Below are 26,921 nucleotides of genomic sequence, written 5' to 3' on the forward strand. Positions count from 1 at the left end.
ACTTGGATTTAGTGTAAATATATCCAAGTATTGGGCTGAGGTTTGTGGCCACGCAGTTTCAGGAACAGTTTCTGATAGTTTTCTTCCCTGGGATTTTAGTTCTTGAACTGTGTATTTCTAAACGCTTACCCTCTGAGATTTAGATGTTCCCTTGACTGTACCCATGGTCTGACTTCTGGTGACTAACCAGTTGTAACTTAAATAAGCAGAGAGCACATATTTTCTCAGACTGGGGGTCAGTGTGCCTTCCTGTCTGCTTAACGCCACTTTGCCTCTGAGGCTCTCATTCCAAGCATGTCTTGGCCAAAACCTAGGCACTGAACTATTCCACTGAAACACCCTCACCCCTGGATTTTGCTAAACCTGGTCTTTCGCCAGCTGCTCCAGATTTGGAATCATTTAATGTGTGTGGGACGCGGGAAAAGGGACGCGGTGGCGCTGCGGGTTAAACCGCTGAGCTGTCGATCGGAAGGTCGGCGGTTCGAAACCGCGCGGCGGGGTGAGCTCCCGTTGTTAATCCCAGCTCCTGCACACCAAGCAGTTTGAAAACATGCAAATGTGAGTAGATTAATTGGTACCGCTTCGGCGGGAAGGTAACGGCGTTCCGTGAGTCATGCTGGCCACATGACCCGGAAGTGTCCTATGGACAACGCCGGCTCCAAGGCTTAGAAACGGAGATGAGCACCGCCCCCTAGAGTCGGACTCGACTGGACTTTACGTCAAGGGAAACCTTTACCTTTACCTAATGTGTGTGGGTGAGGATTCCAGTTTCTCTTGCACGCTCTTTTCGTGTGCATTCTCCTTTTGCGAGAAGAGAGGCAGCCCAGGGAAGCACAGCAGGGGACGTTCTGGAAAATGCCCCTTTTTCTCATCCCAAAGGGGTTTCTAATGTGGATTGGTCAGGTGGTTTTTCCAAAAGATTAAAAATAGCCTTAGTGAATTCTAGGGAATCCCAAAGGCAACTTGGATCAAGGAGGTTTCCGTGGTCCGGGGAAGATGCTTCATTCCAGGTTTGAAGTGGGTGGAGGACTCCCAGTCAGCAGCTTGCCCAGCGGACTGAGTGGCAGACCAGGCCAAGGGGGCTTCCCTGATTCCTTAGGCTCTCCCACAAGTTCAGCTTTCTGCCAGGCCTCTGGGGCCTTCTCACTGTCAGTGTTCCGAGTCAGTCAACTGTCACGCCACGCCTTTTCCTCCCTTTCAGGAAGGGCCAGGGGAGTGGGCCGCTCTGGAGGCAGAGGTTTTGATGAATGGCCAGGAGGTCTGCGGCACCAAGAACCCAACGCCACATAAGATTTTGTTGGACACAAGATTTGAGTTACCTTTTGGTGAGTGCAGCTGAGCTTTCCTCCTTGTTCCCGGGGTCCCAACCCACAGCCAGGGTGTGTGTTGAGTGGCCAGTTCCTTTTTAGGACTGAATTCCAGGGAAAGGGTCGTAAGGTGCTTTCACCACTCCTGCGGCTTCTTTTTTTCTTTTGCTTTCAGAGGGAGGGAAGGAGGTGTCTTAAAAGGGGCATTGCATTTTTGTGTTGAAATAAGTGGCAGGAGAGCTTGCTTTGTCCTCCAGCCATCAGGCAATCACAGGCCCTTAAAACTTCCAGCCTCAGTTCAACAGGTGTTTAACAAGCCATTTTGGTTGATGCTTTTTCTTGCAACAGGTGAAATGTTAGTTTCACCCAGGACTTGATCTACCAAAACATGGTTCCTGTGCTTCCCTTCTGGACTGCGAGGGGCAATCGCCTCTTCCTGAGTCCATCTGAATTGCACAGAAGGTTAACTGATTCCAGGGAGCGGAAAGAAGCTACCGATTCCAAGAATTTGGGCTTATCCTTACCTGTGTGGCGGTGGCAGCATGAGCCCCGCGGTGGGCATTCTCTGGGGAGCTCCCTCCTACGGAGCAGCCTGCTACCTTGCGGTAGAATTGTTTAGCAGGACATTTGACCAGGGCACATTCCACTAAACTCAGACTGGCTTACTGATGGCACTAGAGGCAAAGAGGGGTGGAGTTATTGTCCTTCGTTAGAGACTTATGCAAGTCAGACTAGGTGTGGGGTTGGATGGCGCAGCTAGGTACTTGGCACCATGTGCCGTGGGAGGCCAGTGAGAACCTCAGGCTGTAACTGCTGTATGAGGCAGTGGGGCAGGACTACAAACACAGCGGGGCTTTGAAAGAACAAAAAGGCTGTGCTTTGTGAACACATTTTCTTTCTTGGGAGTTATTTCCTCCTGCTTTCCCAGAGACCTGCTTCTCTCGAGTATCTTTTCCCAGCTTATCAGCATCCCTTGGCCTCATAAATGTTTTGTGGCTGAGCTGACAGTTTTAGTTTCCCTGGGAAAATGTTTTTTGTCATGGGGGCAGTGGTACAATTTGACACCATCTACTGAGCCAGTACTTTGTTTTCCCTGGAAAGATATATTTGCGTGAGGGGCTTTTAGCTGGGTCCCTAAATTCTTCATAAGCAAGGCAAGGATGGCCTGTGCTGTCACCACCTGTAATGGTAGCTGGGAAAGACCTTGGGAGACTCAGAAGGACCCTCAGAATGGATGATCACCAGGGGAGCTGAAAGCAAGAAAAGGGGCTTTTGGGGCTTGGTCAGCCATCAAAGAAGAAGGAAGGGGAGGATCTGCTGCAAGGAGAAAATGGTTGGAGGGCAACAAAGAATGGGCAAAGAGCAGAGATTCTATTTCCCTTCATCCTCTCCCCAAAGAGGAGCTGTGTTTAAAAGGAGCTAGGCAGAACCACAAGGAGGGACTAGTGAACAGAGAGGTCATCAGGGATCCCCTGGAGACCGTGGGCAAGTCTAAGTCTGCAGCAAGACCGGTTGTCCAGGCGTCCCAGGGGAGCTCATGGGGGCCATCCGAGCGCCCCTCTCCGCGTCCGTAGAGTGCCAGAGGATTGGAGATAGTCCGCTGTTTTCCTTGTCATCAGTGAGGAGCCACCACCCCAGCAGTACTGGGCAAAACTCCCAAACGGGTGATGAAGCAGTTGATTTGTGAGAATTCAGGCAAGGAGCCAGCGTGGGATTACCAGCCTGACCTCCTTTTTAGATAGTGCCTGCTCTAGTTGATGACAGGAATGTGGAGGATGGAGTGGAGCATCTTAAAATGAGCAAACCTCTAGTAAATCCTGACAGAAAAGATCACCCACATGGGCTGGACTGCACTGCCGTTACACGGATTCAGAGCTGGTCGGACAGTCACCCCCAGCGAGTATAATCAGTGGCTCTGCATTAACACGGAAGGATGTCTCGAGTGGCAAGCTGTAGGCCTGTGTTCTTGGCCTTGTGCCTTCCAACATATTTCTGAATGAGGAGCCAGGAAATGGTATTACCACATGTGCAGATAACTCAAAGACAGAGGGGGTAAAAAACACTTTAAAGGACCATATTAGGAGGAACTTGACAAGCTGGAACAGTGGGCAGAAGTCAGCAAGCTGAGTTACGCAAGGGACCTATGCAAAATACTACTTTGCGTAGTAAAAGTCAAAGGCATGAGTATAGGACGTACTGGGCGGCAGAATGTGCAAAAACATCTGTGTTTTGGTGGATCACAAGGTGAATCTGAGCCACTAGTGTCATGCAGCTGTAAAAAAAGCATACTTAATCCTATGTTACGTTAAGAGATGTATAATAGCAATCAAGAGCAGTCATCACTTCCTGACCTTGCATTGGTCAGACCACATGTGGAATGTTTCCCCCAGTTCTGGGCACTGCATTTTTGGAAGGACATTGACAAGTTGGAATAACGTCCAGTGTCCAGAGAAGAGCAGCCTAGATAAGATACAGTGGGTGCCTGGAAGGAAAGCCTCTTGAGAAGTAAGATTGACTTATTTACATTCATCCATACAGGTGAATGCTGCCTATTGGAGTGAATCTAGGTGGCTTACCATATAGCAAACTAAAAATAAGCCAAAAAAATTATAATAAAAAATCACAACACCATTAAATAAATCATTAAATAGAATTTAAAAAATAACATAATCCCTGTCTGTTGGGTAAGTTGGGCCTGGAGAAGACTTCATAACTGCCATTGAATATCTCAAGGGCTGTTTTGTCCAAGATGGGCAGAATTGTTCAGAGTTGCTCCACAAGCAAGGCAGAAACGGAGGGCTTAAATTACAAGAAGGCCGATTTTGTTGGGACATCGGTACCGATTCCTCATAGTAAAAGCTGTTCAACGGTTTAACAGACTGCTTGAGAGGCAGCGGACTCTCCCTCATTAGAAACATTTAAACCAAGGCCGAGCAGCCACCTGCCAGGATGCTGTAGCAGTGGATTCCTGCACCAGGCAGGGTTAGACTAGATGATCTCCAAGATCCCTTCCGGCTCTCACCGCCTGTGATTCTGTACCCTGCTGGACTTCTACAGATGGGCAAGTTGTTAGTGTGAAAGAACAGGGCCTCTGAACGTGGAATTTGTCCACCTTGAGGGTTCTGCTCTCCCTTGCCATCTCTGTTTCTGTTCTTTGTTCCAATTAAGACTGTAGACCCCCTGGTTTCGGACACATTCAGGATTTTGCTGCAATGGCTCCAATTTCATTCTTAATGTGAAAGGATCCGGAAGATCATTACCGATGCCACCGTTGCTGAGTGCAGTGCCGGCTGCTGCTTCTGTCCAGAGGCAGCCCTGGGCACGGCCCTCGTCCCGCCTGGCGTTTGCTTGTGCTTGGTTGTGCTTTGGTTCCTTCTGTTCCTTGGCCTAATGTGGGAAGCGGAAGAGGAAATCCTAGTTACAGCCAAGCTCCTCTCGATGCGAAGGGCCTGCAGAGCTGCTGTTTCCCTTCTTGTCCCGGCCTCCCCCTCCCGCTTCCTCCCACACCGGGGGAGGGGCACCTTTGCCCTTGCTCTAAAGTGGGGACTTGCAAGGGCTGCCCAAAATTTGGGCTGCCAAGAAATCTGTCCTTCAGGCCTCAGAACTCTGTGTGTGTGTGTGTGTGTGTGTGTGTGTGTGTGTATGAGAAAGAGAGAGATCAGTATCTGCACTGCTTACCTATTTACATCTGTTAGCTTCTCAAAATACAGTTCCCAAGGCAACATGGAAGAGTTCTGCTTAAAACAAAATGTAAAATAAACTAATGCAACCCAATTTCCCATTACAATCCAGAGTCAACATCAAGAAAAAGATCATTGTGCTAGCCAGAGACAGTCACTTGATCACAAAAAGAGAACGAAAACAACCCCAAAACACCAAAATATATTCACAAAAGAAGAAGCTAGTAATACATTTTAAAAGCTTATGATTAAAAGCCTTAAAAGATGTTGAAAATTGTGACCTTAAGAGGCTTGGGTGAATTCACAAAGGGCATCTCTGCTGTAGTGCCAGAAGAGCCTTGGTGGAGTTGAAAGCAAGTGTCTTCCACTATGGAAGCCCCTTGGGAGCTGAGCCCCCCCAACCATTCTCCCTCTGTCGGATGGGACGGGCACCTGGGCATCAGGGAGAGGCGCTAAATTTGCTCTGGCGTTCGCTTCCGCCGTGGTTTCCTTTTCCCTGAACAAGCTTCTGCTCTTGAGCTAGATGCTCTGGTGATGCTGCGACGGATCAGATGGAGGCTTGGCCGGCAGTCTGGGTGGGAAGCGCGGGGAATCTCCAGCAAGGACTGGGCATTTGCGTAATCAATTCAGGCTTGTGCCTCTTTGCTGTGCTGTAGACATTCCCGAGGAAGAAGCCAAATATTGGACCGAGAAGCTGAAGCAGATGAACTCCCTGGAGGAAGATGACGATGAGGTGGGTCTCTTCTGCGCTGGCTGCATGCCCTCTTTCTAGCTGCAGAATGGCCCAGATCCTGAACAGGTTAACCATACTCCAGTGGAAGGGCTTGCCATTGTGCTGGTGGTGGACTTCCTTCTGGAATATACCCTTGAGACCCAGGCAGATGGGTCCAAGTTAGTTAAACCCAGGAAGCTGAGTGGGAGGAGCGTGGCTTTGCAGTACTTTCCCTTGGGAAGAATGTGCCGCTTGGATGGGTTCCCTCCAGGACTGGGACAATCTGGGCACGGGTGGCAGAACCAAGCCTTTGCTTATACGCAGCACCCTTTCACCCGGGCAGGCTTGTACAGCTCTTTGGTATGAACATCTTTGCAAGCGGTAGCCTGGTTTGATGGGGAGGCGGGTGGGGTCCAGGCATCTGCTAGGCCAGGCCTGAAAAATCTGCACTATGCTGTCTGAGCGTTGTGCAAAGGCCACTCCAGGTTTCAAAAGTAAATGAATGTATTTTATGCATTTATAGTTAGAATGTAGGTCATGCTCTTTAAAGGTTCTCAGTAGCCTATAATTATACTGAAACAAAAACGTAAGTAAATTGAAAATCATTTCAGTATAATTGCCAAGCAGAATATATGGAACTCAGTTAAGTCTTAAGATGAATTGCAGTTAATGGTGTTAATCTATCTTGTATGGTTTGTTGATACTTGTATAACATTAAAAGATCACCTTGATGAGTGGGGTTTTTTTTCTGGTTTGCACTATTGTGATGTTGTTGATACTATATTTTTTGATACACCCAACCTTTTTTTAGAAAGAACAGGAAAGAAGCCCTGATCTGAGGCCAGCATGACCTCCAGCACAGCTCCTGGATTCTTGGCCAGGTGGCTCTGAGGCTTCTGCAACTTGCCCTACTGTTCTGTGGGGAAATAGAGCTTGGGCCAGCCTGGGGTAATAGCTGTGGTGGCCTATAGCAGAAGCAGTGACCAAGACCCAGGTGTGCTACTCAGTGGCTGACCCTGTGGCAAGGGTGGGCCACCTTTGGTATGCAGGGCTACTTGTAATGCTTCAGTGGATGTGACAAAAGGCAGGACGGGGTGTGCATGGGTGAAGTTTTCAGCATTTCACTGGCTTTTCCTTAAACCTATATTAGGCCAAAAATGCATAAGAATGCTTGTGAGGTTGGAGAACTTTCTGGGTCCCTCCAGAGAGAGGCTCAAGGCCATCTGGAACCCCCTGTTGTTCCCCATATTATTATTTATCGAATTGGGTTGGCATACCATGCTAAAACCAGCATAGTGCAATATAACAAAGAAAAGAACAATGCACATCTGGAGAAGAATACAACATTCGGCCAACAGGTCAGGGTAGGGACCACAGGGATGCTATTCCAGAGGGGAGGCGCTGCTTCCTGGGCCCCATCAGGTGACGTTGCATCAGCTTCAGCCGGTCCCAGGAGGCTAATACTGGCCTAAATGTGGGGCTGTGTCTGCAGCGCCACTTCCATGGCATAAAAAGATAGGAAGCAGCTTTTAACAGTAAGGTGGGATGGAGGCCAGCGTTTCCCAAAGGCCGAGTGTTGCTTCTACCCCAGCAGGTGGGGCGGGGCGTCGGCAGGGTGCTGTCCCTTCCGTAGCTCTGGCACCCCCCCAAAGGCAGCTCTGCTGCAGGACCACAAAGAGCTTCCTCTGCACTTACTCCCTCTCTCTCCCTCTCCCTCTCGCTCTCCAGCAGTCTCCCGTGGAGGACGTCCAGAAGCAGCCGATGCCCCCTGCAGCCTCCCAGTGTTGTAAGTGGCGGATTTTCCTCCTCCAGCTTTTCTGTTTTTCTCATTTATTTATTTATAAAAATGTTATGCTGCTCGACTCCCAACAACTCTGGATGGCTCACAAGTAAAAACATTAAAAGCAAGAAAAAACAATACAATAAGAGACAAAAATAAAAGAATAAAAGGCGGCAAGGATGACAAGAATGACAAGAACCAGAAGGGGAACAAAAAAAGAAAGAAACCCACATAGTCCAAAGGGAGCTTCTGTCGCCCCCGTCAATGGCCTGGACGAAGAGGCAGATCTTTGAGGTCCTCTGAAGCACCAGCAGAATGGGGCCCTTTTGGCTCTCAGGGGAACCTCATTCCAGAGGGCGGGCCCTGGGACAGAGAAGGCGCCCTTCCGAGGCCCTGGCAGATGACGTTTAGTTGGGGGACACGGAGCATGCCTCTCCTACCAGGTCTCACAGGACGGGTGGGTGCAGCGGGGAGAGGTGTCCCTCAGGTGACCAGGCCCCATGCCAGGAAGGCCTTTACGGGTACTGACCAGCACCCAGAAGCGTACCAGCAACCAGCACAGCTTGTGAAACGGTGTTACGTGGGCCTCCTGAGGCCTGCCCGCCACGCCCACGCTGCTGCATTCACGGTGGACAGGGATTCCTTCTGCTGACCTCGCAGCTTCTGGGAACCCTGGAAAAGCTCTTTGTAGCTGAGTCCTTCCGGGTGGGTCTTCAGAGGTCACGTTCAGTTGTTGCCTGAAGTAGGGACGGCGGGTGGAGTGGGCAGAGCCGGCCATTCATTCTGTTGGCCTGGCGGGAGAGGGAGCAGAATGCGCTCTGGGGGTGATGCAGCTGCATCGCGGAAGGGGCAGCACCAGCATTTGGGCTTTTCTTGGCTTTTGCAGGGGTGGATTTGGGAGCAGGAGGATCTGGGAAGAGCACCTGTTCCCATTTCCACTCTTCTCCCAAGGAAGATTGCCTGAAATTGCACTCCTGAAATTGGGGGTGGGGGGCTTTGAAGGCAGAAATAGGAGCACTTTGCCTCTTGGAGGTCTCCCGCATCCATTTTCATCTTTCTTTTTTGAAAACACCCAACATTTGCAACGTTGGAAATCAGCCATTTTGCTGCCAGAGTTTGGTGCTGGGATGGCAGTGATCCACAGCCTGCAGGTTAGCCATCCCTGCGCCGAAGCCTGCGTCCCTGCAATCCCCCTTGCTGGGGGATTGGGGAAGGTGAGGCTTGTATGTTGCAACTGTGCAGAAGGGGCCTTCGGAAAGCCCGCATGTGGGTTCCTTCTAAGCTCACTCAGGCTTCTGGTTCATGTGGGCAGGCAGCCGCAATAAAAGGGAGGCAGAGCCGGGGCTGCACTGTAGAGGGCAGGCAAAGAAAATGGATTGACCCGGCATTTCCCCAGCCAGGGAACTGATCAATGAACCTGCCCTGTCTTCCCTTGTCTGCTGAAAGTTGAAGACGTGGCCATTTAGATGGCTGTATCTCACAGGTTGCTTATCCACTAAGCCAGTTAGAGGCTGTCTTCAAAGAGGTTAACCTTAGGGATTTTTAAGTACGGTCACCACGGATAGGCAGGCTAATTATCAAGAAGCTTAATCGCTTTCCCTTCAGCGTGACTGAACTGTGGTGCAGGACCTCCTTAAAATTTCAAGGTCATTTCAAGACCAATTTCTGGTCTTGAAATGAAAGGAACTTGAGATGTGTGAAGGGACGGAAGGCCTCCTAGACTCCAGGGAGATGGTGGGTACTGACCAAGTTCATTTTCAAAGCGACGTGAAACTGAGAGGAGGCCCTCTTTCAGTGTAATAAGGGGGGCAGCTATCCTGGACTGACCTATAGTTGGCTGGGCAAAACTTTCAGGATCATTAAAACACCTCCATGGCACTGCTTCTCCAGGACAGCTACAGATGGGCTGAATGATGGACCTAGATATGGGGTGTCTGTGTGTGTGTGTGTGTGTGAGAGAGAGAGAGAAGTTCTGAAGTGATGCTGGAAATGGGTTGTTTTACTACTGAATGTTGGCAAGGAACTTCAAATGGGGTACAGCAAAGGTGGGATAATAGGCGGAGGACTGCATTATCTGTAATTAGTGCTGGTACAGGAGGCTTAATTATACAAACACACTGCCTCATTTAAGGAATTTAATGCAGCTCCGGGCAGCATAAGAGCTGCACGCTTGCGGTTTTTCAGTAGCGCTGGGAGTGCTGATCTGCAAACATGCTCAGAGCAGGACTGCAAGAAAGCAGCTGCTCCCATCTGATGTCCCTGGGTCGTTCTCGGAGGTCTGTCCAGAATGGCTGATGCCCCGTTCTTTAGTTTCACTGGTGATTCTTGCCATTCTTCAATTAACTTAATTTATTCAGTTTAGGCACTGTCCAACTCCAACCAGCTCTGGGTGATGTACAATAAAAGCAACAGCATAAGAACAGAATATAGAAATTATAAAAGAATAAAAGAACAAAAACAAGAACCAGTGGCGGATCCATCAAGGGTCCCAGCCACCCAAACCCAAGGCCTGGAGAACAGCCAGGTAGTCAAGGCTTTCCATGATGCCAGCAGGGTGGGAGTCGCATGGATATGGGGGGAACCTCATTCCAGAGGGCAGGTGCCAGAACAGAGGAGGCGCACATCTGGGGTCCCAGTAGGTGGCTGTTTAATTGAGATGTCCCAAAGCACGCCAGCTCTGTTGGATTGATCTGCCGAGGCCGATACCATGGCAGATAGGTGGCCCTATGCCACATAGAGCTTTATGGGTCATAACCAGCATCTTGAATCACACCAGGAAACATACCAGTAACCAGCTGTCAGCCCCACTGCACAGACAGCCCCTTGGGCTACCCAAGAAATCAATTCCCCAGGAAGGCTAAAACTACTCTTACTGAGAGTGGCTACGGTAACAGAATCTTGCAAATCTGATACCCAGCTTTGCATCTCCACCCTGGGCCGACCAGGTGATGCTGTGGAGGCTCTGTCTCAGTGCCCGGAAGCCAGGGGGCGGGGGGCAGGGTCTGGATGGGGAAGAGCAGGCTTCAGCTCAGCCCTGGCAAGACGGAGTGGCCAGGCGTTTTAGGGCTGCCTGGACCGAGGGTTTTCCATCTTTGGAAGGGGTGGGGTTGCACTACCCCAAACAGGCCGATGCCCAACTTGGGGGCCTCCCGGACTCTCAGGGCCTGGCCACAGAACAGGCGGCAGCTGCGGCCAGGAGGGCTTTTGCGCAACGTTTTGTGCGCCAGTTGCGCCCTTTCCTGGACCGGGAGGGTCTGCTCACAGTCACTCCTGCCTTAGTCACCTCCTGAGTAGATTGCTGCCACACGCTCTACATGGGGCTGCCCTTGTGGACCCTCCAGAAGCTTCAACTGGTCCAGAATGCAACAGTGCGGGCAGTTACAGGTGCACTCCAGTGCGCCCACATTGCACCTCTGGGCCGTGAGCTGCGCCAGCTCCCCACATGCTGCTGGGTGGAATTCAAGGTGCTGGCTGTCCCCTGCAAAGCCCTCCAGGGTGTGGGGCTGGCTTATCTGAGGGACCCAACAGAGGGGCACGCTCTGGTCCTTTCAATGAAAGGATGTATGTCAGCTTATGGGATCCTGGAAATGTGCCTTTTCTGTCACGGGGCCTGCCCCCTGGAACACCAGTGCCCTGACCTTGCCAGCCTTCCATAAAGAACTGAAAACCAGGAGGTGCTTCAGAACCTGGCCTTTTGAGTGCTTTCTGCTTACTGTTTTGTGACCATTGCTGGCTTTTTATTTTGCTAATGTTTTTATTGCTTTAATGTGTTGTTAGTTGCCCAGGGTCGCATTTGCGAGATAGGTGACCATATAATTTGATTAAATGAATCAATACTGTATCAGGTAAACCAAATCATTGTTCCATATTCAGTAGTTAGAATTAACATTTTGCAGGCTAGGATAGAGATCTTAACTATCTAACAGTCGTTGGGGAATTTAATTTATCCAGTTCAACAAGAGAAAGACAAAGAGGAACTCAGAGAAAGATGTGAATGCAGGAATTTTGAGAAGTGATTCACTTTCATGGAGTGTACACAGAATTTAGCTGGAGACTAAGAAAGCAGGAAAAGTAAAAATAGAAAGGTACGGCATCAAGGCTTTTTATTACAGCAAAGATGACAGGAAATTTAAAGTTCTGGGGGAAAAGTGTGTGTGTGTGTGTGGATTTCTGGACTAAGGAGAAAGAGAGGGATCACTTTTCATGGCAATGCTGGGCTGCAGTTAGCTTGTGTTGCTGGGTTGGGTTTGATGGAAGCTGGCTTAGTTTCTTTAGGGGAGTGGGGGGAGAGAATACGTGCAATTGAATACAGGAGCCCAACCTGCTGTATTTATAGGGAATTTCTGTCCCGAAGCATAACTATTGCTAATTCAGATGTGTCCACCAGACTAAAATGGGGGAGAGGGGAAGATGGCAGAAGCTTACAAAAGAATATTGGGGTGGGGGGTTAAGGGAAGGACAAAGAAGGGAAACAGGTTTTGCCAAGTGGCTGGGTTGGCCAGTGGTGGCATGAACAAAGGATTGCAAAAGAGGATGATAGCTCTGAGATAGTTCTGGCTTCTTCATTTGACTGATACAGAAAGTATAACTGCCCAGAGTCCCTCTTTTGGGGGAGATGGGCGGTAATTAAACTAGATAGATAGATAGATAGATAGATAGATAGATAGATAGATAGATAGATAGATAGATAGGGGAAGAATTCAGGCCTTGGAGACATTATCTATCCAGATGTCCTCCTGCTGGATCTGTTAATGTTTTAGCAGAATCCAGAAGAGGCTGGGGGAAACATCTGCCTTCAAGTCATGTAGTTGCTAGGGAAGGTCACCCATGGTGTCACCTTCAAAACGGTGTATTCCCCCACGCCACCTGAATTTTGCTGAGTTGGAGGGTCACAGAAGAGGTTCTCTGAGGGCACCTGCTTCTCTGCCAGGCTAGGACCTCTTGACAAACAAAGCACCCACAGCTGCCGGCCAACCTTTTCCTAATCCATAAGGGAACCAACCTCATTGTAGGAATGAGCTGTGTAAACCTTGGCCAACTTAGGGAATACGTGTGGGTAGGAGAGCAAAAAGTAGCAGTAGAAGGGTAGTTTCTGCCAGAAAGGTCTGCCCCCTCCAAGGTCATGTGAAGTGACTGGCATATGTTGGGTTTCCTCCAAGAGTCTGAAGGAACACCAGGTGGCATAGAGAATGCCCGTGACTTGCCAGGTTCATTCTCCTTGGACCTTTGGGACCCTGGCCACAGCCTAGTGGTTGAACAGTTGTTTGGAGTATAAGTGCGGCTCTCAGTATCATTCCAGTCCTCAGTGGATAAAAAAATGGGGGAACAGGCATGCCCACTTGGGATTTCTTTCAAATTACCTCTAACCAAGCAAGAGTCAGGAAGTTTGGAAAGAAAGGCAGAGAGTCTCCTTGGCCCTTTGGACCTGTCTTTTCTCGCGCCAGCCCTTGGCTTCCTTGGATGTGTTTTGGGGCCCCAGGAGGTCCCACCCCAGGGGCCAGTCTTACTTCTGCCATTACAGAGAAATTCAGTCTAGTGCTGGGTCTAGGTACTGCTCAGGCTCCTTGTTTTGCAGAAGACCTAGACTGCGACCTGGCATTACCCTGAAGCACAGTGGACACTAAATGGCTTTTAATCCCTCCAAACTCCAGAGGTGTTCTCTATGGTGCTGTTGCAAGGTGCTCCTGTGTAAGCCTGAGGGGCCCAGCAGGAGCCCAACTTCTTCCCTTAGCTTTCTTCAGTAAGCTAAGGGAAAATGCAGGGAGGGTTCCATAGATGGAAACCCTGAAGGAAAAAAAAAACAGTTCAGGTGGGTTGGAAATCCTGGAAACTGAGACATTTAAGTCCCCTAATGAAATGATACCAAAGGGAAAGAAAAATGGGAGACAACTGATGAGACCAGTGCAGTTGCATAAGGCTTTCTGACCAGCTGAGAAGCAAAAAGGACAGGTTGTAAAAAATTGAAAGTGGGGCACATAACAAAGGCAGAGTATCAGGAAGGAGCTTGAATCTGTAAGGATCAGGTCAAAAGGCTGAGGCTTGCAAGGAATGCCACGAATGACAAAAAAGGTCTTTGGTATGGAAAGCCAAGTCAGCAGGGCTTTGTTAAAATCTCCTGACTTTGAAAGCCCAGCCTCCCTGTTGGAGTGATGGAGGTTGGATTGAAAGGCCTCCAAGGCCCCCTCCTGCCAATGATCATAGGCTGCCCCCCTCCCCTGGGGCTAGCACCAAGACTCCCTCTGGGGAATATAGAGAACACAGGGTTTTCTGCTTGGCTGTCCTTGCTGTGATAATTTTAGGATAAGGGGTTGCAGCTCAGCAGAGTCCCCTTTGTGGCTCAGTTTTTCATCTCTGACAGAGCACTGCCCACTTTCTCTTTGCCAAATGAGGACTTCTTTGTAGCTCAAAAGCGCACACATTCCCTTCTCCAGTTCAAGTTAGTCTGAGAAAGGCATTGACTGCCTGCACCAATGTCATTAGCATTAGGACTGGGCTTGTGCACATTTGCATTTGATGCTTGGCTTGAGGAAATCTGCCCATTTGCACAGTTGCTTGATTTTTGAAGGCCCTAATTTTGCCATTTCACTGAACCGATGAAACCTCTTAGACATTTTGAAGACTGGGATTTCTTCTTCAAACTTATTCCCCACCAAGTCAGCTTCTGTTATAATCCACAGTGAGTCATTCTTTTCATCAAAGGCTTGTCTTCTGGAATTACTTCTTCACAACACAGAAGGGAGCAGAAAGATGCTCTGCCTTAAGAGAACCTCTTAAGACTCCAGTAATAGCTGTGCCAAAATTGGGGAACAGCTGAAACAGGGACGGAGTTGTTACTTGTCACTCATTAACCTCTTGTGTGCTATAACTGGGGTAATCACAAAGGCCCCTGTGCGGCCTTCATGGCCCAGTCATGTTTGGAAAAGCACTGCATTTTTCCAGGAGCAAAACATCCTATATCTGACATTTGGATATGCCGTTAATAAAAGATCCCCATGGCTGATTTATTGACTCTGCAGAAGGTTGTCCCAAATGAACATCTCTGGTACTGCAATCCGATGGAGTGATGCTAAAGCCGTTATCACTTGCAGCTGTGGAATGATTTGGATTGATTGGAAGAGAGGAGGATGAGGGAAGGGCCTTTGCAGATTCCTAGAACCGCAGGGGCTTCGTGTCTCTTGCTCAGGCGGGAATCCAGATCATCTGACAGACGATGCCCAGCATCTCCTTGAATGCACCGGGCAAGAGGAGCCCACCTCCACCATTGGTTTCACTATCCAACTGCTATTATTTTTAGTAAGGTTTTTCTGACATCCAACCTGAATCTGCCTTCCCGTACTCTCACACCCGTTGTTCTGTGTCCTGCACAGTGGAACGAGGAAGAGCAAGTCTGGATCTTCTGGCTGTTACATCATCCTTCAGTTTTCTCTTCTGAAGTCTAAACATTCCTGTGGCTAGTCCCTGTCACCCTTTCTGAACCCTTTCCAGTTGTCTAAATCCTTCTTAAAGCGTGCTGCACAGAAGAGCAGAACACTTTGGGTAAGCTCTGATCGAAGTAGAATAAAACGGAACGTTTGCCTGCCATAATATGGAGAATTTACCTCGGTTGCTGCAGCCTAAAGTTGCATTTCCGTTATTTTGCTGCTAATTTGCAGTGCTAACGCATACGGTATTTGTTTTATAATTTATTCCAAGATTTTTAAATTTTATTTATTTATTTACTTTTCTATCCTGCCTTTATTATAAATAACTCAATTCAGCGAACATACCAAATACTCCTTCCTCCTCCTATTTTCCCCACAACAGCAACCCTGTGAAGCGGGTCGGGCTGAGAGAGGGGGACCGGCCCAAGGTCTCCCAGCCAGCTCTCGTGCCCAACGCGGGATTAGAACTCACAGTCTCCTGGTTTCTCGCCCATTGCCTTAACCACTGGACCAGACTGGCTCTTGCAAAGTATCGTTACAAGGGCAGATATTCTCTGTTCTCTATCTGCACATTTGAGTTTTGATTGCCAAGTGAAGAACTTTGCATTTTCCTGTTAAATTTCATTTTATTACCATCATCCCATTTCTCTAACCTATCCAGATCGTTTTGAATTTCATTTCTGTCTTCTATGGTGTTAGTTATTCCTCCCAATTTGTATTGTCTGCTAATGTGAGAATGATTCCATCCATCTCTTCCTCTGAGTCATTAATAATTAAAGAGCAGAGGACCCAGGACCAATCTGGTGGCATTCCACTCGACATCTCCCTTCAGCCGAGGGGAACCATCAATGAGCACTCTTAAAGTGCAATTTTCATTCCAGCATTGTAGCCACTTAATTGAAATGCCATCCAGCCCACGCTTACCTAGCTCGCTAATTAGAATGTCTTGAGGTACTTTATCAAATGCTTTGCTAAGATTAAGATACATTACTTCTATGGCATTCCCATCAATCTGCTAAGAACCCCTGGGAGTTAAAGTTAGTGTGGCAAGGCTTGTTCTTGCCAAACCCATGTTGACTTCAGGTAATGTCCTCGTTCTTTTCCAGATGCTTCCAGCTCCATCTCTTCATGTTCTGCTCCAGAATGTTCTTGAGTCTCGGTGTCCGATTGACTGGTCCTCAGTCCCTGCATCTTCCTTTCCCATCTCTTTCAGGATAGGGACCACGTTCGCCTCGCCCCAGCCGTCCAGCCCTTTACTTGTCTCAAGGCAGAGCTGGGTTCTTTCTCTGGCATACCTCTAGTGTTCTAGTGCTGGTGCAGGAGGTGGTGGAGAGGTGGCAGATTCTGCTCCTGAAGCCAAAGCCCACAGAGGATTATATTTTTCTATAGACACATTCCTTAGTGGCCGGTTCCAGTTGGTAATAGTGGGGAAGGAGAGACCGTGACATGCAGCCATACCCATTCCCATCAGGATTGAGCCAGCAGCGCAGAAATGGGTGCCTGGCAGATGTTTGGAACGAGGTTTCCTGCAGTTTCCTGGCACTGGCTGTTTGGAGGGAAGCTGAAGCCAAAGGCATCAACAGATCATACCTCAACAAAGCAACTCTGGCTTGGAGCAAGATGGCCCCTGACTCTAGCAGGCTGCCAAGTAAAGCTGCAGTACCCGTTTATGCATTAAGCATGTGAGCGGTGCAGTGCTTCAGATTGAAAGGAAGAGGAAAGAGATGTGAAGTCCAGTAGTGCCTTCCAGGCTAACCATTTTTATTAGGGCATAAGCTTTCATCAGCTGTAGCAGTTTTCTTCACTAGATGCACAGAGTAGCTTTGCTATTGCAGGTAGTCCTCACGTAACGTCTGGTCATTCAGCAACTGTTCAGAGTTACGATGGTGCTGGACAAAGGGACTCACAACTGGTCCTTGAAGTTCCGGCCGTTGCAGCGCCCCAACAGTCACGTGAACAAAATTCGGGCTTTTCTGAGATTGGGACTTAGAGCTGGTTACCTTCCTACTGGCTGAAAATGAATTGTAGTTGAGCCTTCAGATGGTTGAGTGCAACTCCAGCTTTGCATCCTCTGATGAACATTTAACCCAGACTGTTCCAAAGATGGTGATTATGTAATTCAAACAGAACAAGTCACAACGGCTTTTAGTGAAATAGCTTTGATTCTGGGCTTAACCTATTTTTAAAGGAAACTTACCATTGTTATGCTGACAATCCATCTTCTCTCCCCAATGTATTTTCACCTCCTTTCTTCCAAGTTAACTGCTGTGATGAAGGGAGTTAATAATAATCATACCATCAGTTCAAGCTGTACTCACTTCTTCTTTTTTGTTTCTGGAGTGTATTTCAAACAAACAAATGCAGACAACCCTGTTTGCCAGCTGTGGAAAAAAATGAAAAACAATAGTGGAGCAATGATTATGCATTTATTTATTTATTTATTTAATCATATTTTTATTACTGCCCATTTCCCCCACTCTATACTAGCTTAGAGCCCCCTTTCACTAAGAAGCTCGGGGTGATGCACTTAGGCTCCCTCCTCCAATTTTTGTCTGCAATAAGAACCATATGGGGTAGGTACGACTAGCAGTGAGTGAGTGTCAGTGTCTGAGGGTGGACTGGACTGAATCCCAGGATGGACCCCAAATCCCACATTGTCCCTACACCAGCTGGCTGTCGTAACCTGGGCCTCCGGATTCAGAGGGCAGGGTGCGAGCCCTTCTACCCCCTCTAGCCCACTGTCCATCTTTCTCTGTCCTTGGCCCCCAGAAAAGAAAACCATTTGCCGCTTTCACTTCTTTGCCATCAGCTGTAAATTCAGAAAGCCTGCAGGTTGACAGTACCTTGGTCATCTTAATATTTACCAGTACCCCAAATACATCACTTTGGGTCTTCCTTCCTTTCAGCTAAGAAAGTGGTATCCTGCATATTTCAGGGTGTCAGCTTTTGGACTCCCAGTGTTGATTCCAGCCCTGTCATTCCCACATTAACTTACACAGCAAGCAGAAGTTAAGCAGGTACCCGAAACGCTTAACCAGGGACCTCTTTTCATGAGACTCTTTTTCCTCAGGTGATCTGAAAAGTTGCTGACCTAAATGTCTGTTATGTTACCTAAATGCTCCTCCTTTCTGCTGAATCTATTGTTAAGCCGCTGATTTTTGAAAAGACTCTTTCTACCCACCAGGGTTGCTAGTCTTAATTAGCTGCTGGTGGGATTTGGGTGGAACCTCTGCCTCTTTCCCTTTGCTGTTCAAAGATTGCCCTCTCTGTCCTTGGCCCGTTACTGTCTTGCTGTTCTTGTTAGTTCTTGGAAATGTGCAAGGAGCCCATTATAAATGTTTTGTAAGTTGGAACCTCATCTTGGAAAAAGCAGCATCTTTCCAAGAGAAAATATGAACAGTTTCTAAGTGTTTGGGGGAAAGGAAGAGCAGGTGCGGCCTTGCCACTGGCGCTGCTGCTGATATGGGACCAGAAGAGGGAGACCTGCTAGGGCCACCCTGGGTGCCGCATCCACCGGAGAGGCCTCTCCGATGAAATCCGTAGTCCTGAAATAGCAGGTTCAAACTGACATTTTTCTCACAGCTTGCTCTTGCATTTCCTGTCCATCTGCTGGGGCTGCTTTGATTGGGATCCCTGCCCTGAGCAGGGGTTGGATGCAGGGGCTTCCAGGCCTCTTCCAGCTAAGGAGGGGGCCACAAAGCAAAAGAATGCTCGTATCATCAGCATTTTGTTGACTTGGAATCATTTAGAAATGAGTTACAACTGTCCCCCAAATCCTTGGACAAGCTCACAGAAAATAGAGCACAAATTCTGCAGTGAAATCTCTGAAGGATCAGTGCTTATAAAGCTGTTGCTTGATTGATTCCTGAAAGGAGGGGCACGTGTGACTGTTCCACAATTAGGTGAAAAGCATAGGGCAAAGATGGTGCTTCCAGGCTCCCTTTGGGAAGCTCCTGCCACCAGATGGGGTGGGGATGAGCTTTGAAAGCATATCAGGCACATTTCTGGAGAAGGGCAGACTCTGGCTTTTGAAGGCGCTCAAGCCCTGAGGCAGTTCTCGTGAGCTGGAGGGATGAGAAGAGAAGGGGCGGATAGAGGAGATGGAGGGGAAGGAAAGGGAGGGAGGGGAAGCAGGGGCCTGGCACCCTCTGGGACCCATCTCTTTGAACATGAAAGGGAAATTGTGCCAGAAAAGGAGGATTTTATTTGAATCTGGAATATGTGGCACAGTGGACTGGCCATGTCAAACCTTCATGCACACATACTTGCCAATTGGGTTCTCACCGGATGCTAAACCAAAGCCCGCAAATCATCCAATGGCTTATCCTGACTTATGGCCCCAGTCACATACCTTGTACTTTTCTGCTGAGTGTATGAGAATTGGGGAGGCAGGCAAAAGTGTGTATAAAGGGTAATTGAAAGGGTAATATCAGTATTTGACGGTTACTGCTGTTTTCAATTGTCTAGGAAGGCTGCTGAAAATAGCCTAAACATTAAAAATGAAATTAAAATTGTTTGTTTTATTTTCATCCAGGGATGATATTTAAGTGCCCTTCTCATTGCTCTTCTTTTTCTGTACCTTTTCCATTTCTGTTTTTGCTTCCATGTATTGCTTGCAGGCACCTGGAGTTATTTCAGCTGGGGAGAAGAGCAGAGTATGTAATACCTTCCTTTTTTCTTGCTCGCCCTGTGGTTCTGAACTGCCTGGGCTCCGGGCTGAGGATATCTGGCTTATTCATGCATAAGTGGAAGATGGGCTGGATCTGAACAGTACTTATTATCTGGGCTTTGTTAATTTCATACTTATGTCAAGATGCCCAAGGAATGGAAGAAGAGGAGTTTTCTCTCATCTGTTACCGTCTAGGAATGTTGGACATCTTTATTCCTAGAAATGCAAGCAAGCAAAGACATGAGCATATGTTCAGATCTCTGTTGCTCCTTGTCCCAGGAAACCAGTTACTGTGCAAAATAGGACCCACTTCTGACCCAGACTGCTAAAGTTCTTGGTTCTCCATTTGAGCCTGATTTGGTCTCTGCTCCATTCATGTCTCTGGGGCTCCTTTGCTAGTAGGCCATGAGGCATTTTCCCCTCTGTGAGATATAGGACAGACCCTGAAACCTCTCCCGCACATGTACATTGTCCAGATGAAGCACCCTCCCCTGCTCATGGAGAGTTCTCAGCAGAGCCCTGTTCCTTGGGTGTGGTTCCTTTGGCTGTGAAGAGTCATTGGAAATTGGTGCTCTCTGCCCTCCTGCCCTCCCCCCTGCTCCTGCCACCTCATCCAACAGACCTCCCAAAGCCTGACCTGCCAGGTGGGACCGGGGTAACAAGGCTGGTCTTGACTGCCTGCAGTTGGCTTTTTGTCCTGGGTAGGGCTTCCCCGCCATGACAGGTCTGCTATAGTCCTGACTTGGCTGGGAGAGGCTTTGGAAGCGTCTTGCAAGGGAAGGTACGGAGGTCGTCTTCTGTCCCCTTCTCTCTGGCCAGTTTACCAGTTCCTGTGTGTGGACAACAAAGCCCATTCTGGTAAGAAGGGCAGATTGGCCAGTCGAAAAACCCCTTTGCTTTGCGTGGACTAAAACAAGCTTTCCTTCTAGGACCTTCACTCTGCCTAAGGCAGATCCCCTTGCTGTTCAGAGCCAAGTTCCCGACCCAGCAATCTACCCATTTGACCACTGCCTGCTAACCAGGGGAGAACATGTGGCCTGCAGGTTTCATTCCTTGTCTTGTCCCACAGAGTCCTCTGGGCACTCAGACCTTGGGTGGGAACGATCCCACTTTGGCCATGAACCCAGCGCTAACAATGCAGTGGTAGTGTGAAACCCCCAGAATTTCAGATGGTGACTTGGACATTTTCTTTCCATCCTACATGGAAGGTTTGTCCTGCCTCGGCTGCAGCTTTAGCTACTCACTTCCTCTTTCTGTCTGTCTGTCTGTCTGTCTGTCTGTCTTTCTCCTTCCAGACTCTAAGTGAGGACTCTCTTTGGAAGTGTCAGGATATAGAGCGAAGAACCACGCTGAGATCAGAAGCTTTGGCTCTAGTGTTTATTGTTCTGCTCTATAATACAAAATCCTGCTAAACTGAGAAAGCCCCAGCAATTCCTCCCAGGAAAGCCCAGAAGGCTAAGGATCCTTTCTGGATCTCTTGACAGGGAGGCAAAGAGAATCAGTGCTGTGCCTGTGTTTTTCCCCCTGGAGAAGGCCCCCCCTCCTTCATCAGCCATGTCCAGAACAGGAAGCCCCCTTGCTGGCACTTATGCATGAATGCCAGACTCCCTTGCCAGATGGAGCTGCTTCCCCTTTCCCCAAGGTTTGCCCTCTTCAACCTCTCCCTAGCCCCCACCCACTCCTCAGTGTTCCGGTGTGTAACCTTGGGGTGGGAGGTGATACCGACGTGGGGACAAAGAACAAAATGTTGTCATTTGCGCAGCAGGGTGCTGTAAGAAGCTAAGCCTGAAACTAGTCTTACCAGCTAGTTCATAATTTGCCTGCTAGAAGGGACACTTCCAGCTTTTAAGAGGTTACTCTGTGTTTATTTTAAAAAATAAATCCCGGTACTGGTGTCTTGAGAATGGTGCAGTTTCTGTACAATTGGACAACTACTTCACCTCTCCTGTTCAGGAGGAATGTAAATGCCTGATGGGCTCTGACAGCATTTCTAATGACTCTCCTGTGAAGAAGAGCATGCCCCCTCCTCCCCATCATCCAGGCGTCCTGGAAGGGGGCCTGGGTGCGCTTGTGACCCTCTCAAATCATCCTCTTTATACGTTGCTCCCCCACTCCAGCCATTGGAACATGGAACAATTTGTTGTTTTATGATTTTTATTAAGAGTTTTTACATAGATAGAAGACAACTACAGAAATATATGAAGAAAAAAGAAACAAAAAGAGAAAGTGCAGAAAACAGTACAGTTAAAGAGAAAAAAAGATAAGTAAAGAAGTGACCTCCTTCTTTGCAGCAGCTACAAACGAACTCATTATCCCTCCTCCCTCCTCAACATTGCCACACTCCCTTCAGCCCTTATTCCGTCCTTCTTCAATTATCTAATCCAGAAGTCACTGCTTCACTTTTTTCCATTCTCAGCAAAGAGTCCATAAAGGGTTTCCAGTCTTTTATAAAAGTACTTATTGTTTTATCCCTGACCAAACAGGTCAGTTTTGCCATCTCTGCTAATTCTGCCATCTTCACAATCCGTTCCTCCACGGTGGGTGTTTCAATATTTCTCCATCTTTGTGCATAGAATAATCTTGCTGCAGTTGCCATATATAAAATCAGTCTTCCATAAGTCTTTTCTAATTGACTATCCATAAGTCCCAATAAGTTCTGGTTTCATCTCAGTATTAGTCTTCAAAATTCTTTGTATCATCCTATGTATTTGTTTCCTTTTTTTTTCTTTTTCACAAGTCCACCATGCATGGTAAAATGTCCCTTCACGTTTTTCACATTTCCGACATTGACTAGAAGTACCTTTATACATCTTAGGTAATTTCCCTGGTGCCGTATACTAATGGTACATCATTTTATAAAAACTTACTCTTAAATTATAACCCAGTGTGATTTTCAGTCCTTTTATCCACATTGTCTTCCATTGATTCGTCTGTATACTGTAACCAAAATTCTTAGCGTGTTTTATCATATGATCTTTAACTTGCTCCTCTCCTGTTTCAAATCTCAACAAAAGGTTATACGTTTTTGCAATCATGCGTTCCCCATTTGTATACAATTTATTTTCAAATTCCATCTTACGTTGTTCGATCCTCATTGCATTTTTATTTGTATTAGGAACCATGGAACCAGATGTTCCTAATATAAACTACCTAATATAACTTACCTTCAGGGGCTCGGTTTGGTTTGAAACGTAGCCCCGGAAGGTGGTTTCCTCCCCTTTTATCTCCTTACAGTTGTGACAGTTTTGGGGAAGCAGGACGGGTCTTGCATGCCCTTAACTTTCAGGGCAGCACCTCCCTTTTCTTCCCCAGGACCAGAGTTCAGCCACAGCACTGCACTGAAGGCCTCAGGACTGCTCCAGAAGCCCTGCAGCCGGGAAGAGGCAAGGCTGGTGGGGCTGACTGGAGCACAAGGAATAGCCAGAGGGCCCTGCTCTCGGCCAGAGACTGCCGAGGCAGAAGTCTTTAAGCCGGTTGGTTCTGGATCCTGAGTGAGACACAGGTGCTACTCTGCCCCTCAAAATAGTACCATGCCCCTTCTCTACTGGCTGCCCTCCAGACAATTGGACTATAATTCTCAGAATTCCAGAAGGGCCTGAGGACGTGGCTTTGCCATCTAGCCTGAAATCTGGGAACGTGGGTATACGGCCTGCAAGGAGGTTGTACTACTAGGAAACTGAGCGCAGATTATGTTTTTTAATGTTTTTTATTGTTTTTTTTATTGTTTTAATGGTTCTGTTATGTTTTTGGTTATTTTATTGTACTGTTTTTTGTGTTTTTTAACTTTGTATGCCTCTCAGAGTCGGATATGTCAGATGGGCAGCTATATAAATTTACCAAATGAATAAATAAAATCTAAAGTCAGTTGAAGGAAGTTGGGAAAGTTCTGAAACAGAGCCTGTAACACCTCTCAGTGAAAATAAGGAAGCATTTATGGACTTTCTGGCCTTTGTTGTCTCTGCACTATAATTTGCAGAGGACAGGAAATAAAAGATGTATTTGAAGTCCTAGTATAGGAAGGCAAATATAATTTCATAATAAAAAGAGGTCTGATGCGATGATTCCCATGATTGGATATAACAGTGCAGTTGTTTGAAAAGAAGTGAAGTCATAGAAAGAAGAGGGTGGCTTGTATCTTAGAACCATCTGCAGCTGCTCAAAAATCCAAGTGAATAAATTTAGCGATTTGGTACAGAGCAACTGGCTCAAGATAAATGGAGAGATGAATAGAAATAGTACTGTTCTTGGTGTCTACTATTACCCAACCAACCAAGGAGAGGTAGATTGTGCTTTCCAACAACGAATTGTAGAATTTTCAAAGAGGAATGATGTAGTGATGATGGGGGACTTTAATTATCGCTAGCATGTACTGGGAGGCAAACTCTGCCAAGCATGGCCCTTCCAGGAAATTCATGACTTGTTCTAGTTAAAATTTTCTCATTCAAAGGATGGAGGAAGGCACAAAATAATCAGTTACCCTTCACTTGATCCTAACCAATAAAGAAGGCTTAGTGGACAGAGTGGAAGTAATACAAAGATTGGGTGAAAGTGATCATCCAGTAATGCTGAAATTCTTGATTTTAAGGGAACGGAACTTCAGAAAAGCAGATTTTTTTTAAAAAAAAGAGCAATTATACTCTGGTAGGGAAAACAAATAGAAAAAGGAGCACAAGTTGAGTAAGAGTTCCTAAAATAGGATGATACTGAAGAAACAGTTCCAGTGAGGGAAAAATGGAAGGCAGGAAAAGAAGCCAATGAAGCTTCACAAAAAGATTTTGAAAAGAAAAAAAGAACACACATAGGAGACAAAAAGAGGGACAGGTCACAGCTCAGAACTTTAGAAAGCTAAAGCTCAGAATATACTGAGTTTGGTGAAAAACATTAAGAATAACAAAAAAGGAAATCTTGAACTGAGGAAGAACTAGAAAAATGTTCTTGTCTTTAAAAAGGGGGGGAAGGAGAATCTCCAGAACCACAGGCCAACCAATTTGATTTCAGTACTAAAGAAAATTCTAGAACTGATAATAAAGAGATCAGTCTAGAAACACCCTGAAAAATTGATTAATTATCAGAAGTCAACATGGATTCGGGAATAACAGATATTGCTAGGGTAATTTAAACTATTTTTTAAAAATCAGGCAACTTCCTTTGTAGATTGAGGGTATGTTGTAGATGTAATTTGTCTTGATTTCAGTGAAGCACCTGACAACAGACCTCAAGATGTTCTGATTAACAATTAAGTAAGCTTAGGATGGGTAAGGTGGCAGTCAGGAGAGCATAATATAACTGGCTTGAAGACAATCATCAGCGTCAAATGCTCATCAATAGTTTTCCACCAGACTAGAGTGAAGTGTTGAATGGGGTGCCACAGGGTTCAGTCCAGAAGCCTCTTTCTTCAATATTGGTATTAATGATTTGGATGAAGAGGCAGAGGGAATGCTTACCACCCTGGCAGATGACACAGATTTGGGTGGGTTAGCTATTACCCTGAAACACAGAAATAAATCCAAAATGATCTTGACTGGATCTGAAAAACACCACGTGAGATTTTAACAGAGAGCAGTGCAGAGTGCTTCACTGAGGAAACAAAAAATGAAATGTACAGATATGGAGAGTGGGGCACCTGGTTTGCTGATAGTAGATGTGAAAAAAATCTTGTACTAGGAATTCACTGCAAGTTGAATGAGGAGCCAGCAATATGAGGTTATTGCAAAAAAGGGCAACTGCAATTCTAGGTTAAGCCGACAGAAACCTAATTTCCAAATCAGGAAAAAGAGTAGTTTAGTTTACCCTGCTTTGGTCAGACCTCACTTTGAATACTGTGTGCAGTTCTCAGCCCTACCCCTTAAGGAAGGGGTGTGAGGTGGCAGCTACGCACATGACTCAGTAAGTAAGGACGATTGGGTACTGGAAACCATAGTCCTTTGAAGAGGGAATGAAGGAACTGGGAATTTTTAGGCTGTAGAGGAAGTGCCCAAGAGGAAATAAGATAACAAGGATGTCACAGGAAAGGAAGGGCAGGACCTTTTCTGCATCATGTCTGACCAGGGACATAAAATAATTCATTTAAGATGCAGGAAAGCAAATTTGAGTGACCGGTAGGAAAAACTCACTAACGTAAGAGCACTTTGACAATGGGGTGCAAGACCTGGAAAGACGACGGGCTCCCCTTCACTGAGGCAGCCCCTGTTTGGAGAGCCTTAAGAGGGATTCCCGCACTGAGCGGAGGCGGGACTCGATGGCTTCAGTGCCCTTCGAGCTCCACGATTCTCTGCCGCATGGGACCTTCTCCGGAGCCGCCTTGTTCTCCATCAGCCTGGCAAAAGAACCGCTGTGGTTTGAGGCGGGTGGGTTGCACGTTACAGCGAATGATCTCCGTTTGGGATGCTGTTAGATTCCTGGAGTAGAGTCTTACATTGCTCAGGGGTTCTTTATTCGTGCACTTGAGTTTGCATTTAGCAAGGGGAGAGAAGAAGGAGAAGCAAAGCCTGTTTTGTTAAAATATTCATGAAATAACGATATTCTCGCTGGAAGGAGCTGCCTTTGTGTATAAAAAATAATTCCCTTTGTGCAAATCTGGAAATTTCTCTGCAGTGAAATTGGCCCCTTTGGTGGGAGGATGGGAGCTCATTAAGAGAGCTCCTTTCTAGGCAGCCTGTAAAGCATAAGGGGATGTTCTCCTCTTCCAGCGTGGACAATCAAATTACTTTGGAGGGCTGTTTGAAGTTTTTTCCAGCTAGAGATGGCTCATGTCTGCCTTTGAATTCCATATTAGGCCACGTCTTTTACTTCAGGGAGGTAAAGAAGAGTTATTTCCGTAGAATTAAATCAGTCAGGGGAGTCTAGAACCAAAAATGCTAGGAATCGCATTTCTCTTGGTGTCGAATGGACATCTTTTACCCAAACATTGTTTTAGCCTATTAATGAACAAGAGGGAGAAGGAGGTGCTGGTCCCACCATGCACACAACAGGAGAGGAAGGGGGCCACAGCTTCCTGACTCAGGCCGGTCCTTTTCAGATGACGCTTAGTCTGACCTCGCTTTCCCAAAGCCTCTTCTGAGCTATGCGAATAGCATTGGGCCTCCTCTCCCATCGTGGACCTGAAATGATCGGAAATCCATTATCATTCCCCGCTTCAAGGAGGAGTGGCCCCGAGTCACCAGTGCTGCTTCTCATGTCTCCTCTCTTTCTCCTCCCCCAGCAGTGCGGCTGCCTGAAGGTTCCCTGTCTGGCAACCCCCTGCCCATCCCGCCGGTGCTGAAGGGACTCCTTCCTTGCTTTAAGGAGCACCTTCCAGGAGCTCTCAGAATTGAAATGCTGGTGATTCAGGCAGATGCTCAAGCACCCCCTGC

At 47.3% G+C, this 26,921-nt stretch overlaps 1 protein-coding gene across 1 annotated transcript in view; it reads left to right on the forward strand.

Annotated features, from left to right (window-relative positions):
• The window catches only part of UNC13B (unc-13 homolog B), a 174,302-nt gene that overhangs the window by 22,209 nt on the left and 125,172 nt on the right, over positions 1–26,921 (forward strand). Inside the window, exons 6-8 of the mRNA XM_063295920.1 lie at positions 1,202–1,325; positions 5,644–5,720; positions 7,428–7,485. Of these exons, the coding sequence (XP_063151990.1) occupies positions 1,202–1,325; positions 5,644–5,720; positions 7,428–7,485 (259 nt within the window). The remainder of the gene's footprint in view (positions 1–1,201; positions 1,326–5,643; positions 5,721–7,427; positions 7,486–26,921) is intronic.

This window comes from Candoia aspera, chromosome 2 (assembly GCF_035149785.1).
Source record: "Candoia aspera isolate rCanAsp1 chromosome 2, rCanAsp1.hap2, whole genome shotgun sequence".
In the NCBI taxonomy this organism is placed as follows: Eukaryota; Metazoa; Chordata; class Lepidosauria; order Squamata; family Boidae; genus Candoia; species Candoia aspera.